General features: G+C 38.6%; 3 protein-coding genes across 3 annotated transcripts; all 3 read right to left on the bottom strand.

Annotated features, from left to right (window-relative positions):
• Window positions 1-219: 219 nt before the first annotated feature.
• LOC310860431 (serine protease 57-like) lies at window positions 220-3,020 on the bottom strand. Its single transcript, XM_083767325.1, has 5 exons — window positions 2,913-3,020; window positions 2,242-2,395; window positions 1,727-1,856; window positions 1,045-1,299; window positions 220-395 (listed from the first exon to the last, which is right to left on the bottom strand). Exons 1-5 carry the CDS (start codon window positions 2,953-2,955, stop codon window positions 234-236), a joined length of 744 nt encoding a protein of 247 aa, XP_083623451.1. The 5' UTR covers window positions 2,956-3,020; the 3' UTR covers window positions 220-233.
• A 2,011-nt stretch (window positions 3,021-5,031) lies between these two features.
• LOC310860639 (mast cell protease 2-like) lies at window positions 5,032-6,208 on the bottom strand. The gene is made up of 3 exons (XM_083767688.1): window positions 6,079-6,208; window positions 5,712-5,981; window positions 5,032-5,630 (listed from the first exon to the last, which is right to left on the bottom strand). The coding sequence occupies exons 1-3, from the start codon at window positions 6,202-6,204 to the stop codon at window positions 5,463-5,465; spliced, it is 564 nt and encodes a 187-aa protein (XP_083623814.1). The 5' UTR covers window positions 6,205-6,208; the 3' UTR covers window positions 5,032-5,462.
• A 1,288-nt stretch (window positions 6,209-7,496) lies between these two features.
• LOC310860636 (trypsin-like) lies at window positions 7,497-10,125 on the bottom strand. Its single transcript, XM_083767684.1, has 6 exons — window positions 10,031-10,125; window positions 9,737-9,881; window positions 9,317-9,458; window positions 8,903-9,199; window positions 8,043-8,391; window positions 7,497-7,693 (listed from the first exon to the last, which is right to left on the bottom strand). The coding sequence occupies exons 1-5, from the start codon at window positions 10,089-10,091 to the stop codon at window positions 8,224-8,226; spliced, it is 813 nt and encodes a 270-aa protein (XP_083623810.1). The 5' UTR covers window positions 10,092-10,125; the 3' UTR covers window positions 7,497-7,693; window positions 8,043-8,223.
• Window positions 10,126-17,225: the final 7,100 nt, after the last annotated feature.

Genomic DNA, 17,225 nt, shown 5'->3' with positions numbered 1-17,225 from the left:
GGACTTTAACCCGCAATGCGCTGTCAGGCTGCATTTGAAGCCCAAACCACACGAGTTGAGTTGCAACTCCTTGGGATAAAACCGTTTTAAGGTCAACCACACCAACGCAACTCATTGAGTTGCAAGGAGTTGCATTGGTGTGGTTGACCTTTAAACGGTTTTGTCCCAAGGAGTTGCAACTGGTGTGGTTTGGGCCTAATATGCTGTCAGCAGGCCCCAAGGCCTTGTCAATATTATCTCAGATATGCAAGTCTGATCACATCCCTAACCCATCTCCTGTAGGAGGATGAGCGCATGTAGACATCAGGTATACGCGGGTTAGCACACCGCCTCCCAGAGAAGGAGACAACACCTGCTGAAGTTCCATCACACACCAAGGGGCCACCTGAATCCCCCTGTAGAACAGATAGCATACAGGTTAGTGACATTTTATTTAGTTGTACTGATTGACTGATTGATTGGTTAATTGATTGTTATAGAATAGCATGTACAGTATCTTGGCCCATCAGTGAATAAACACAGACATGTCGGCAGTATTTCCAATTTTCAATGCTAGATAGAGAGGCTCCGATAATCGGCCACCGATCGGCCGATATTCACTCCAAATGACACTGGAGAAAACGTCTTATACCATTTAAGTGGTATAAAAGTCAACACGCCTAAACATTCTCCCCTTCCTCCCCACACACAAAGTAACAGTGTTGACATATCTACAAGCTCACCGTGTCACAGTGTGACGTGTTGTGAGCTTGTAGATCTGCTAGTTTCAAAATATTTTTATACATTTTAGCCATTTGAAACTTGTGAAATGGGACATTCTGCATATTATCGAGTACTCTTACTTTTGGTCCTTTATGTAGGTTTTGATGTGAGATATTTTACTTTTACTCACCTACATCTTGAATACTGGACTTTCACTTGTAACAGATTATTTCTTACATTGGAGTATTGATACTTTTACTTAAGTAAAAAATGTGAGTACTTTTTCCACCACTAGACTGGCTACTTTACTGCTGATCACAACTCAGTTAGTAGTCGTCATACCGAGCAGAAGCCTTGGATGCCGACAGGTCCTGTGGCACAAACCATCTCCTTGGTGATGAGAACGCTCTCCCATCGACGACGGCACTCTCGCTGTGACAGGACGTTTGCGCCGACCTCTTGTAGCTTGTCAGGGAAGGTGTTGTTGTCCCCTACGTCACCCCAGCCTGCTGTGCTGCACACACTGTCTCGTCTTGGTCCTCGTGGCGACAGAGGGATCACCTTTACCGCACTGGTCAGGTTGGCTCGGCCATCCAGCTGCAGAGACAAGAGTTTTTTTTTTTTTAAGATATTTTTTTGTGGCTTACGCCTTTATTGATTTTTTAAGGGATAGAAAGTAGGCTGACAGGAAACGGGAGAGAGATGGGGGGATGACATGCGGTAAAGGCCGTGTCGGGTCCGGGAGTCGAACCCGCGGCACACCGCGACTGGATCACCAGTCCGGTGCCCAGACCGTTACGCTACGGCCTGGGCCGAGACAAGAGTTTTAACCGTTTTTAAATTCCGTTTTCAATCCAAAATAACATATCCACCATTTGAATGAACATAAAATACGAGACATTTTGACCACTTTTCACCCAACCTATTTTGGGCATGTCTTATCTACATTAATACCTTACCTTCAGTATGTGTATCTAGGAGTTGTTTTGGGAATCTGAAAACGTCCAAACTCAGATATGCTTACCTTAAGAAGCATGACATCATTCTCATGGTCATTGTACTGGGGGTGTTGAATCATTCGGCTGACATTGAATGATTGTTTTGTATCCTCAGGAGCTGACAGGGAGTGGGCTCCAAGAACAACTGTGACTGGACTGGAAATCCAAACAGGAATGCGGTAAGAATCTTTAAATTCTATCCTGTCATTTTATCCTACCATGCTTTAATATCTTCTACATTATCACTTTTAACATCAGAGTCATTCAGAGACAGTATGGCATGATGCAGCGCGTTGTGAACTTAAATACTTCTGAAACGGGACATTCTGCATCATGAGTAGCCTTAATACTATTTGTATTATTAACTCAAGTACATTTTTAATACCGGACTTTTACTTGCAACATATAGTGCATCTACATTGCAGTATTGATACATTTGGTACTTTATCTACTTTATTAAAGCAAAAAAAATAGTACACTGCCTATGGATATCATCTTGATTTATTCCACGAACTGTGTGGCGTTTTGAATAAATACTCACCCGCGTATCCTACAGTGTGCTGCTGTGAGCACAAAGTCCTCCCTCACCAGCACCCCCCCACAGAAGTGTCGTCCTCTCAGCTGCAGGGAGGCCATGTAGGGGCGAGAGTGGGGGGCAGCCTCTCTGCCTCCAACAACATGGGCTCCATGGGCTCCTGGGGGGAAAATAATTATGCTTGAGTATTGACCTGTATACCTATGCTGCAGTGGTGGATAGCAACAATGTACATGTACTCAAGTACTGTACCGTACTTGAATTGCAAATTTGAGGAATCTTTACTGGAGTATTTTAAAACAATTCAGTACTTTTACTTCTACTCCAGTACATCTCAGAGGCTTTTACACCACTGCAATAAATTGAAATTTTTAATTAAGCCTACTTTGTAGATTAACTTTCAAGATTTTTATCATTATTACAATTTACAATTACAATTTAGGTATTTAGCAGACGCTCTTAATCCAGAGAGATTTACAGTAAGCAATAACAACAATGCATCAAATGCATAGAAACTGAAATACAAAATACAAAACATGCATTAACCGCTTTTATTCCTATATACCTCGGGCTATAAATAGCCGATCTACAAGCTCACAACTCGATATTTTAATACACTCGCACCATTAAATATATGAAAGAATAAAGGAGATTATCATTATCAAATGATTCCTTGCCATTTAGGGTGATGAAGAGGAGCAGGGTGAAGCTGATTGTCATGGTCTTTGGTCAAATGATGTCTGAGTTCTGTTGAAGGAAAATATATATAATATCCATTGTTCCTCATTACTTACTCTTCCTCATTACTTCTCTTCATTTTGAAACATGTGGTTTATTTTGTTGCTACACGAAACCAGTTAAGTGATGAAAGAAGCGCATTTTGAAACTCACAGTTTTAGGATTTCAAAATAAGCTTACAGGAATACTTTTAAGTTTTCACATGCACATGAACCCTTACCACTATAAAAACTATAAAAAAAACGACCCTGTCACAATTCCATGGTCTTTTTCTCAACTTCTCTTTACTTCAGAATATTATCGCTTGCAGCGATTTGTTTCTAGTTATTATTATTATTATTATTATTATTATTATTATTATTATTATTATTATTATTATTATTATTATTATTATTATTATATACCTTTATTGAAAGGATGAGCCCTTGAGATGCATTATCTCATTTTAGAGGGGGTCCTCATATCGTTTCTGTCGGGTTGAAACCTCACACATCCAAAATTGTAACTTTTCAGAATTCAAATTATCACGTGCACTGTAACAACAAGTTAGATTTATTTCAGCCATGTGTGATGTCGGCTATCAAAAGCTCTACAAAAGAACACACATTTTGAGTAAATCTTGAGAAACATCTTACTAGAAAATGGCTCTGGTGAAAGTGATTAGAATACCACTTGAGAAAAAAAGTCTGTAAGGTAGTTAGAGTAGAGCAAGGCAAAATGTAAAAGGTTTCCCATAATTATCGTTATACCCACTATTCTGCTATTATGCTTTTTTGTCCCTTTTATGATTTATTATATCATGTAATGATATGTAATGATATCATGTATATCATCTCTTTCTTCATCAAGTTTCTTTTCCCCTGAGTTGTTCCTCCCCCAATTGAGGGCCTAGGCAGGGGTTGTCGTTATCTGTTGAATGGGACTGTAACAGTGATTAAGCACTATGCAAAGAAATGTGACTGTGTTGACTAAATATTGACTATTAGTTTTAATTTATTGTTTTATGATTTGAGCAGAAAAACTGAATATTTCACGACAGAAAAGAATGAGATGATGAATGCTTGTACATGCTTGTATTAATCAGTACCTCAGTTTATCCACCAGGGGGCGAATGAGAGTCATACATACTAATAGAAGTAGGCTACTAGAGGAGCACTTAGATACAAAATAGTCTGTTAAAGTGAATCCCAATTTCCTTGTTCCTTTAGTAATATTTTGTAAAGAAAATCTCCAAACAGACAATTTAAAATAACCCAGGAAACATCGATACTTCTGCCATTGCAATGCAGTGTATTCCAACAACTGTTTATGTTGTACATGCATTGACTTTAAAAATCTAACATGTTGATAGGTAGGTATCTAATAGGTATCTATCTAATAGGTATCTAATAGGGGTATCTAATAGGGATCAGAGATCCGAATGAGGAGGGGGTTTGGACTAATAATCAATGTTAATTAGAAAGGGCGGTATATTTTAACTTTGATAATTCAGAAGGTAATCCCAAATGTAAAAATACTCAAAGTAATCAGAGTACAAAGTGGTCATAAGAACCAGCTAGGCCTAGAGCCTTTAACATGCGATAATATTAAACCTTTTTAGAGAAGTTTTAAAAGGTGACTCAACGAAAGCTAAATGTTAATCATTTAGACGAATTATTATTAATAGCAGATTTATCTGTTCATAGACAGAAAGTGGGAATAACCCTTTTGGTGAGCTAAGGTTTTAGAGAAAGTCATATGGTAAGTAATAAATATATATATATATATATATATATATATATATATATATATAAATGTAGGAAGTGGAAGCATGAAACCAAGTGAGAAATTAACCCTTATGATCCCTTATGATACCCAAATAGATCCCTACGTATACTTTTCCCGTATAAGATACACCAACATAATGCCCAAGACAACCTTATAAGAAGTTGAATTTATAAAAGTGATATCAAGTTAACAAAAGTTATCCCATATTCTACGTTATAAATGACACATGAAATAGTTAACATGAAATTTGTTTAATTACCTGAAATCGATCAATGGAGTCAGAGTCAAGGATTTGAGAAAAGGTATGGAATTAGTTTTATCTGTATCTTATATCTTTCTTTCTCAAGTCAAAAAGGTCACAACCTCAATATACAATACAGCAATTTTCCAGTGTCCAATATGGTGAGGACCTGCCTAATACATTGTTTATGACTAAGCTTTATAGTGATGATGACATAATGACCAACAGTCATTCATTCCATGATTGGATGGTCGCATGGAAGGGTCCATAAAGTTCTCGAATGATGGAGAGGACCCGACCTCGGACATTATCACAAGATATTGTTTTTGATACATAAGCAGTAAGCACCATAGAGACACACTGGTAAACAAATGTAAATGTAGGGACAGAGTTGCTCCGGCCTTCGAGACTACAGTTATAGTTCAAGGGAGAATTTAAGCTCTCATCAGTTTACAGGGTGAGGAATCATGATATCATAGAATTAACCAACACATGTTTTTTTCTTCATGATCTTTTTGATCCAGGGCAGGTACTTCGACACATCTGTATAGATATTGGGAACATCTGGGTAGTTACAGTAGCTGCCATTGTTGAAAGAAACGATACCAAACGCCTTCCCGTTGCACACCAGAGGGCCACCAGAGTCACCCTATGAGAAAAATATATATATTTTTAAATTCAGAAATGAGTTGACAATTTATTTTTAAAGAGATTATTTGGAAACACACACCTGACAGAATCCTTTGTCTGTCCCATACCCCCCTGCACAGATAATTCCATGTTTGGGGAGGATGCCACTCCATTCCATTTGGCAGACCTTCAGGTCAATGGTAGACACGTCAACCACTCGCAGGTCATCAGAAACTGGGCGACCCTTTTGAGTGCGCCCCCACCCTGCTACTATGCACTTAGTCTTTGCCGTGATAGTTTTATTATCTTTACTTTCGTTTGGAAGTTTAACTGTTTCCCATGTTTTTCTTTGTCCTTTTTTCCTAGACAGCTGTGAACACAAGGTTGTAATAAATACATAAATTAAATTAGCTTAATATCAGTGATTGATTTTCTTTTTTCATACCTCATAGATTAGTATTATTTACCTTCAGAAGCATGATGTCGCTTCCAGATGCCACATTTACAAAGGAGGGGTGTCTGCATTTGAGTACGCTATATCTCATTGCTCTCTCAGTTCTCTTGAGGTTGTGTGTACCAACAACAACACTCATATTGGCCCTGAATATATCAACAAATACCAGTAGTGTTTCTCTTTTAGTGCCAACACGAAGTGAAAAGCAAAACGGTAATAATTAAGAAAGCAAGAAGTAAATCAATAAATATGAACTTACTTGTCACAGTGGGCAGCAGTGACTACAAAGTCTTGACTGACTAGGAATCCTCCGCATACATGTTTCCCATCATTCTGCACAGAAGCCATGTACAGCAATGACTTCGCTGTTGCCTTTTTCCCATTTATGATTTCACTCCCAAGTGCTAAAAAAGGAAGATGTACCAATACCAATATTTACCAGCTTCTAACATTGTGTTGTCAACATACAAATACTGTGCTGTAATATTCCACATCCACATATAAAGCACTTATTTCTTCTTGCAAATGACTTACCTTTTTGTCCAAGACACATAAGGATTACACAATGCACAAGAAAGTCTTTATTGTTCATCATGTCGGTATAGGAGATTCAAATACGTCTAACATACTGTAAGAAGTCACAGCTCTATTTGTATTCCAGCCTCTGTGGATGTAGCCTGTGTGTGTGGTTTGTACGTCATCTACACGTCATCTTGTGGTCTTATGTAGACCTTTATTGACAGACGTCTCAACACTGAGATATACTGTGTGCCGTTTACAGGGTATGATGCATGTGCAGTGGATGAACCAGTGTAAGACATGTGCAATGTCCACAAAATTCCCTGGAGAGCCCTTGTCATTTGTCGGGGTGGGAAACTTTGATGTTGGAAAGGACCGCTGAATGCCCTACTACCTACTTCGTCATTTTATATCACACGTTTTCGCTATTTCTTTATTGGAATCCTGAATATCTTTTTGCTATTTCTTTTTATTAGAATCCTGAAAAGTAAAATTTGTATTTAATTTCAAATGCATTTTGTTAAACTTTATGAACTTAAATACAAATACACTAAACATAAAAAACAACACAAGTTTAATACTACTACTAATCATTAAGCTACAAATATAAACTAATATAAACTGAAGTAATTCAAGTGGGCCATGATTGGAATTGTAACAGCAAATCAATAATATGTATCAGTATTTGGATATTAACCTGCGGGCCACGTTAAGTGAAGATGGGGTCCGCATGTGGCCCTTAAGGGCCGTCACTTGCCCATTATTAGAGGGCTTGGGAAGTCAAGACAGCAGCAGCACCTGTATAACCTGTTCAACCCAAATGGGACAGGAGTTGAGCATTATAGCACAAGCATAAGGCTTATGGTACCCATTCTTTGCAGAAACCATACTAGTTTCCTGACTTCAGTGGTGTTTCAAACTTAGGAAGTGGTTTTTCAAACTCAGGAAGCCACAAATGCAGGTCTATTGATCACATTTTCCATCCAAACATTGAGCATGTACAATACATGATGATGTGTTCCTTCATAGGCACCAGAGTCGTGGTCATTTGGGTCTGAATGTCCCCGCACTATTGGGGGATGCTTGGTCTATATATTTATTTTTCCCAACTGGTGCTGGTTCATGCCATGGTCTAGCACTGTTTCCATTTTGCTGCACAATAGTCGTTGTGTATTGTCTATAGGTGCAGTAACTGCAGTTGCTCTAAGTCTCAAGACTCTCAACTCGATCAAGGTGTCAGACAGACTAATACACAACAATGTGAGTCATGAATCTTACCCAGCATTTGAATCCTGCAAGTGCTTTTCTTTGACTGTTGCAGACATGACCTTTGACACTATCTAAATGTCTCATTCGAAGAGCAGGGAGACAAAGTACAACTACCCGAATTGTATGTACCTTATATTGTATTAACATACAACATTACATTTTATTCATATAAAAGTTTCAAAGTGCCACTTTAAGACATCAAGCAACAAAAAAAAACTGAAAGGTTTTCAGCTTTTATACAAAGGTCTTGCCTGCCAAGCTTCCTAAAATGCATACTAACAAGCAGATGAAATCAGCAAAAAGATACTTTTAACAGTGAAATTAAAGTGTATTACAACAACAGCGTGTATATTGTATAGTACATTGACTATCAAATCTGACATTTTTTCTTCTTCATGATCTCTTTGATCCAGGGTAGGTACTTTGATACATCTGTATAGATATTTGGTAGAGTTGGGTAGTCACAGATGTTGTTATAGTTGAAAGACACAATGCCAACTGCCTTCCCATTGCACACCAGAGGGCCTCCAGAATCACCCTAAGAAACAAAACAAAAACCTCTTGTTAATCATGTTTACTGAGCATTTTATGAGATTGACCTTAGTAGTCGGCATTGGATGGAGGTTATGTTTTCACCACATTCCATTTGTCTGTGTGTCTAATAGCAATCTGGGAATATTTTCAGACATTTAACGACTTAAATCCTCAATACTTTGTAAATTTGACCTTTAGCTCGGTACTTGCTCTCTGCACCCCCCCCCCCCCCCCTCTACAACACAAAACCTCTTTAGCGAAAATAGCCGATCTACAAGCTCGCTTATATGCTATTTTCGGCTAATGTTCCCCCAGAATAGGGATTCTAGGGTTTAATACAGTGTTTAATAAATACATTAAAAATGTCCTATCATACAAAGCTGACCCCGCAGTGCCCGCACTATTTCTACCCCCTGTTGAAGACCCATGCTCTACTGAGTGCAGTCGTTCTAGTTCTTTAGAAATCAGTTGACACTATTAATTTCTAGAGGGGACAAATGTCATACTGTACACACCTGACAGGCTCCTTTCTTGGTCTCATATCCCCCTGCACAGATGATATTCTGTGGCAGGGTGGCCGGTGTCCTAAGATAGGGACTCCATTCCCTTTGGCAGACCTTCAGGTCAATGGTAGACACGTCAACCACTCTCAGGTCATCGACGGAAACCGTGCCACCAGTTTGAGTGCGCCCCCACCCTGCTACTAAGCACTTAGTCTTTGCCTTGATAGTTTTATCTTTACTTCTGTTTGGAAGTTTAACTGTTTTCCATAGTTTTCTTTGTTTTCCATGGTTTTCTTTTTTCCTAGACAGCTGCGAACACAAGATTGTAAAAAGAAAAAGATAATTAGCTTAATATCTGTGATATACAGTGTGTATGTTCCACTCTTTTCTTCAGTCCTTCATATTAGGATTAAATATGCTGTTTACCTTGAGAAGCATGATGTCTCTTCCAGATGAGACATTTACAAAGGAGGGGTGTCTGCATTTGAGCACGTTGTACCTCATTACTCTCTCATTGATTCTCTTGAGGTTGTGTGTTCCAACAACAACACTCATTTTGGTACAATTCCTGAGTACATAATAGTTATTACTTATTACTCATATTTTTGAAAAAACCTGTTTGTATATTGCATATGCAAATATGAAATACAAAATATTGGTTACTTATTCCACCCATTAATCATGTTTCTTGAGTTCGAACAATATGATGTACAAAAAGGAAACTAATTTCTTATTCCAACATTGATGAATTGCACACTTTGAACGTTAACGTTAACCACAATGTTTTACCATGTTTTTGTTTTATTGTCTAAGTTCATGTTATTGAGTGGTACAATTATAACTTACTGGCAACAGTGGGCCGCAGTGACTACAAAGTCTTGACTGACTAGGAATCCTCCGCATACATGTTTCCCATCATTCTGCACAGAAGCCATGTACAGCAATGACTTCGATGAGGCCTTTTTCCCATTCATGATTTCACTCCCAAGTGCTGAAAAGGAAAGGAAATCAGCAGAGCTCAAAACAATATTGATCAGCTTCTGACATAGTAATAGTAAGCATTCAAATACTGTACACAGTATAGTCCACAACTCCATATAACCATAATCGCCTCCAAATTTCCACCAAACCAAAACATACCTTTTTGTCCAAGATACATCAGAACAACACCAACCACAAGTGCATGCATATTGTTCATCATGCAGGTAGGTCGTTTTAATGGGACACACACTAGGGAGTCAGACCCCTATTTACATAACAGACCCTCCATGAATCATGATCATCTGGGTCATAGACACGTACTGTACTATATGTGGTTTCTACATCTACCGGTACCTCATACAGACCCCTATTTACATAGCAGACCTTCCATGATCATCTGGGTCATACACACATACTGTACTCCTCATGTGGTCGTATTGTTTCGTATCTGGTGGAAACCTTTTTCATACCTCTCAGGAAATGGAAAAAAAATAACATGTATTCTTCTTAGTGTAGTTATTCACATGCTCTTTTCATTGGTCATAATAGTTATGAAAAAACTCACAGACAAACTTACCCACTTTCAAAATGGCATCAGTTTTTTGGGCATTTCATATTAGGCAAAAAGCTAAAGTTTAAAGTTTTATTGAAAATTGACTAGTGAAAATTGGTCTATTTTCGTTTCTTTTGTGTGACACTGTCATATGAATTAGGGCATCAAAATAGGGCATTCATTTATGAAACGGCATTAAATATGTACATAGGTTTCTGCCTGACAGCAATGCTATGCTCTCTGAGTCTCTGCAGTTATGTAACAAACCACTCATTTTCAACATTTTACTATGTCATTAACAGTCCCCCATGCTGTGTTGCCTAGAACCGGAGGTCTGAAAAAAATCAGTAACATTATGAAGTACATCTCAGTGACATCACAAAGATGTACGGTACTTCATAATGTTACTGAATGTTACTTTTGTCAGACCTCCAGTTCTAGGCAACACAGAATGGGGGGGGGGGGGGGACTTTTTTTAAATTATTTCCACACCTTTACAACTTTAAGGTATATTAATGACATGTCAAATGTTGAAAGATTATGATGATGTAACTGAAGTTGCAACTTAAGGTCTGTGAAATTATCATACTGTATGCATGTGATTCCATTTATGTGTACCAGCTGCTGGATCTGGATATCAGAAAATGTGTGCTGAAATCTGTCAATAATTTCCTTTTAGTTTTACAGGGACAAACATACAAAACCTCCTCATTTTAATTAGTAGATATACTGTATATATGGCACAAATGACTAAAAAGTATTTCCTGATAGATTTAGTAGTGATATCTCAAAAGAATAAACAAAATTGCAGAGATACATTGGTTTTTTAAAAACATTTTTATCATCCAATGCATATTTTTGCGAGTGAAGCCTTTAAACATATCTTTGATGGATACTGTAATACTGTTGTTCAGACTACTTTTCAATAATTTTAGTGTTAATAATTTTATAACAATTTTAGTTTGCATTAGAACATTGTTCTAATCGCATTAACTGTGATTAACTAATGCTAATTAATGTAATTAATTAATGCAGTAACTGTGATTAACTGTTAATCTGGTCATAAAAATATAACATTTCATAACCACTATTGATGATGAAGAGGGTACATCTACACTTTTAATGAAAAAGACAAACAAAAAGTAGAAAAGAAACAATGACTGCCGAGTTTTGCAAGCTCCACTTTGGTGAGAACATACCTACCAATTTCCTTTTTCTGTAGAACTTTGCTGAACACTGAGAAATGAAGATTGCACCACAGGGCCCACAGTTTCCACATATGATGATGATCTCGAATTCGTGAAGCTATTGTAATTCTGACAGGAACAGCAATCATTTCTTTGATTATCACCCAGGCATTATTTTCACACAGGCCAAGTTACACTGATTTGTCAGCTACATCATCATTATCTCTAGGGAAAATACGGAAGCTGTCCATATTTTACACACTCTTCCAGGGTGAAAAAAGGGCAGAGAAACGCTATATCACAAACACATATAATTTAGTTCAGGTAAAATAATCACTCATCCCTCTCACCCTGTATGTCCACTGCCTTTTCTAACTAATGCCTTCTGGGAGGTGTAATATACTGTATGATCAGCTCTTTAGTCTTGTCAAAGATTATAGGTCAGGTTGTTTTCCATTGTGTAAGGAACTCCAGCTCTCTCTCCTGTAGGCTGTCTCATCGTTATCAGTGATCAGGCCTATCACTGTAGTGTTGCCGGCAAACTTGACTTCTAAGTTGGAGCTGTACATGGCCATTTCCGACTGGGTGTACAGGCTTAGAACACACCTGGGGGGATTGCTCTGGGATGGCTACTACTACTAGGGGGGGCACAGGTGTTGGAGCCTATATCCTCACCTCCTGGGTTGTTGCTCTGACAGAAAGTCCATGAAGTCAAGGCTGTATATAGGTTGGGGTTGAGTCTGAGGTATCTGCGCTTGGGATCTATAGCAAGTCTGGAGTCTCCAGGTCAGAGAAAAAGCTGAAAGTCAAATTACATTTTATTACTATTTATTTAAGAACGAAAAAACACTGCATGGATGCGCCTGGGACGTGTCATCGGGGTTTCGGTCTCTCGAACATCATACCCCTCACTCAGGTGACCCAGCAGGGGTGATCAAGTCCTGACTTACGTCCCAGTAGCTACCCTCGATCAGTCCCATTAGGGAAAGACCAGGGCCACCCAATCCATTGCTCCGGAACTACTCTTCCGGGACTATCAATCTGGCGCGTGGAAGGACTAGGTTGTGTGGGTTGACTCCTGTCCGGGCCCCTGTTACGTCTCACCTGGTCCACTCCTGCTCTCACCAGGTCCAGGACCTGTGCGTTGAACCAGACTCCCAGCACCAGGCACTTTATTCAGGAGTGGTGGAATCTTGAGCTGCAATGTTTCTGCAGGCTCCACCTGGGCAACGGTGGTGCTGCAGGCTCCGCTTGCGGCTTGAATGGCCTTCCTAAAGGCCTCACCGTGGGTTTGTTGGACTTCCTCATCACGGAAGACACAGGCTGGGACGCCAGCGGCTCCCGGGTGCCGTCTACATTCCGGCTGTCAGCCGTCTCTCTGGTGGTCACCACTCACCAGACTATTCCTGGTTGTCACGTATAAAATGTGTTACATGCCTGTAGATAGACCTGTAAAATAAACGTAACACATTGCACCTTTGAACCAGCTAAGGCAACAGTTGTTATGTCTAGCAAAGTGTTCCACTCAAGTTCAATGATTTTTGCAAGTGATTTGTTTTTACTAGCTTTAATGTTGAGAAGCTGCACTCACTCCCAGCACTACTCACTGAACAACTGCAATCTTGCAGAAATTTAAAAGCTCAAAACCTTACAAAAACTTGCTAACTCAGTCTGACTAGAGGGATTCTCCTTTCCATGTGTACTGTCTCTTTAAAAAGTGTTTTTGTCTGATTCAGCTCATTCTTCAGGTCTTGCAAATCTGAGCCATATGCCTCTTCCAATAACATAACCTTTTCCTTGTTCAAAAAGTCCCCGCTTGACGGCTTTATTCCATTTATTATGATACAGCTGGACTTTGAGAATTATTTCTCCATCTCAACAATCATTGAGTCCATGATGGGAAAGAATATTATGTTTCTCTTCTAAAAGCCTTTGCAGGTCGCTTGAGCTGTCAGTCCAAGTGTGACTTTGGGGGGATTCACACTGAGTCTGATTGATTCGAACTGTTCCCGAATACGGTTGCTTGCTTCTCGCTGGCCATGATTCACATTGGCCTTGATCACACCCGAGTACACTTTCATGTGACCATTCAACTGTATTCAATACTTTCACATTGCAGCGATCCGTCCTTTATTCCCCCTTCAAGTTCAAGTTTATTGGTCATTTAAAATAAAATATACTGTACAATGTATTCAGTTTTTTTTGTTGACCAAAAGTATTGGCAGAAGCCTCAGCTTATAATGCCACCCCCAAAAAAACATACAGACAAAAACTAAAAGGAAAAGGACAATGGAAAAAAATAAAAATATAATAATAATAATAATAATAATAATAATGAACGCAAAAGAAGAAGGAACCAAGTATTTTAGTTATTCTTTTATGATATAAATCCACTTTATAATTGTATATCATATTGTTTTTAATTAAAATAAAGAAATATTAAAATAAATGTAATGAGCTGCATTACAGCACTTCAATCGGTCCGGATGCGGTCCCGGGCACGGTTGGGTGATCCGCTCCCGGGGAACAGTACACAGCATCACACTACCAAGTGGTCCCGAGTGCGCATCCGGGAACATAGTGTGAATCCTTTGACAACACTATAGTCTGCTTGCTGTCTTTGTGGTTCTTTTCAGTTTAATGATGGTAGAAATGTTATGCAATTATCATAACAATTATCATCACTGACTGAAGTTGTTGTCCTACACTACAGTGTTCAACATATAAAATAATCTATCAGACCATTACTGTTGAAAGACATGTCAGGCTATTGCTCACAAAGTAGTCATCCGCGACTACTAGGATGTACACAGCATGGCAGATAAATGAGATAATCTATATTAGGCTTCACTTCAGCCATTTTCAACCTATCTGCATGTAGGCAAATTGGTCCTCACTAATCCTAATTATATGATGATACCTTGAGAGATGAGATATACTATATAATCCCTGAAGGGAAATTGAAGCATATTGTGACACATAAATAAAACTAAAACTACTAGACAACAGAAAAACAAATGGACAAATGGACATACAGTAAACACACAAGACCAGGACCACCAATATGCAATTGGGGGAGGAAGTTATTATGCATTTGCATTATAGAGTCGGATGGCAGTTGCGATTAGAACATTGTTCTAATCGCAACTGTGATTAACTAGTGCTAATTAATGTAATTAATTAATGCAGTAACTGTGATTAACTGTTAATCTGGTCATAAAAATATAACATTTCATAACCACTATTGATGATGAACAGGATACATCTACACTTTTAATGAAAAAGACAATTGGAACGAGTTCCAATTGTCTCAAACAAAAAGTAGAAAAAAAACGATGACTGTCGGCAGTCATCGTTTTTTTTCTACTTTTTGTTGTTCCACTTTGGTGAGAACATTTTTGGTTTGAAATCGCTACCAATTTCCTTTCTGTAGAACTTTGCTGAACACTGAGAAATGAAGATTGCACATTGAAAAACCACAGGGCCCACAGTTTCCACTCAGAATGACTCAGTAAAGATATGATGTTCTCGAATTCGTGAAGCTATTGTAATTCTGTATGTCTTGTGTGTGTTTTCACACAGTTGAGCACGTACGGTACAATTTACATTAGTGAGGACCAATCTGCATGTAGGCAAATTGGTCCTCACTAATCCTAATTATATGATGATACCTTGAGAGATGAGATACCGGTATACTATATAATCCCTGAAGGGAAATTGAAGCATATTGTGACACATAAATAAAACTAAAACTACTAGACAACAGAAAGATTGTGCAAATATGCAATTGGGGGAGGCAGTTCTTATGCATTTGCATTATAGAGTCTGATGGCAGTTGGCATGAAAGAAAGTCTGTACCGCTCCGTATGCATTGTCTGTCTACTTGCTCTGTATCTCAGAGCAGGGCTGTGGACATTTCAGAAACCTGCCTATAATATAAGGCCAGTCCACACCAATGCAACTCCATACATTACAACATGGCAATTAAGTAACTGTTGCGACTAGTTGCATTGGTGCGGTCTGGCCTTAGAAAGTCTGTACCGCTCCGTATGCATTGTCTGTCTACTTGCTCTGTATCTCAGAGCAGGGCTGTGGACATTTCAGAAACCTGCCTATAATATAAGGCCAGTCCACACCAATGCAACTCCATACATTACAACATGGCAATTAAGTAACTGTTGCGACTAGTTGCATTGGTGCGGTCTGGCCTTAGAGTGACACCGTCAGTAGGCATGTTTGGTAACCCCAAAACCCCAAACAAGATTTAAAACGTATGGCCTGGCCCGTCCTCGCGGTCGAGGCACCTACGCTGGTAATCCAGCCTGACCGGGTATCGCGGGTTTGAGTCACGATCCCGACGAACTTTTCTCTGTCTTCCCCCATCTCTCTCCTCGTTTCCTGTCAACTTACTTTGTATCTATCAATAAAATTATTATATCATATATCATATCATATCATATATAAATAAGGTCTGCACACTGGATCATGCTCCCAAACCTGACTAAGTAATAAGGCTTAAGAGTGTAACATTCTATAGTGAAGTAGGCCTACTAGTGAAATAAGGAAGGCCTGATACTTTACACACTGAGGTCATGTAATCCACAGCCACAATGTAGAAATACTAAAGGTTTGAGTAACTTCAGTAAAGGTGCAAAGGTATTGGCATTAAAATACAAATACAAAAGTACAAAAAGTAATGGTATTCATGCAGTTGTAGATTGTCTATTTTTGAATAACCAAAGTATTAAAATAATTGGTTAATTGGTTAATGTATGTTTTGTAATAAAAATCAAAACCAACAAAGTTACCTAGTAACTAACGTTTTAATAATAATAATTGCAATGGAGTAAATTAGTAAAAAGTACATTTGCCTCTGAGATGTAGTGGGGTATAGAGGTATAAAGTAGGTACCTCAACATTGTACTTAAGTACATTTACTTGGTTACTTTGACCACTGTAAATGATCAGTTTATTGTAGTACCTCATTGTATCCAAAAGAGAGCACCAGAGTCAGACAGATTTGAGCTACTTGTGAAACATTGTTATTATGCCTCTTGACCAAGAGATGGCGGAGCATCTCCACCGGTTCTCACTATCTGATCTCTATGTGGGTCTATCTCTATCTGTGGGTATGCAACTTTCATTATCATACAAAAGATTGTCCCTTCCATCACTGGAAAGAATGGATAGATTAAAATTAATAGTTGTGTGTTGTGTGTGCGTGCGTGCATGCGTATTAGGGGTGCACGATTATGAAATTATGACCGATAACCGATCTCTGATTATTTGCAGGGACATATGCAGATATGCCCATGCAAATAATCAGAGATCGGTTATCGGTCATAATACCGATACCGATTCTAACCGATTTTGATATTATGTAGAGGACCACAATGGAAACAAGCCTAGGCCCTATAGGGGCTTGCCCCAAAGCCTGTAAATAAAGTATTCAATCAATCAATAAATAGCATATACACTTTTCCAAGTGTCTGTTTTCACAACTGAATGAAAATTAGATTTATTTTTTATTTTTATTTTCTGGTGAAAACCGATTTAAATAATCTGTATTATTTTGAGACTTTACCGATACTGATATGGCCATATTTCGATTATG

Source organism: Protomyctophum parallelum, assembly GCF_964188405.1.
Source record: "Protomyctophum parallelum genome assembly, chromosome: 6".
Lineage (NCBI taxonomy): Eukaryota > Metazoa > Chordata > Actinopteri > Myctophiformes > Myctophidae > Protomyctophum > Protomyctophum parallelum.
This window is presented reverse-complemented; position numbering and strand designations above follow the sequence as displayed.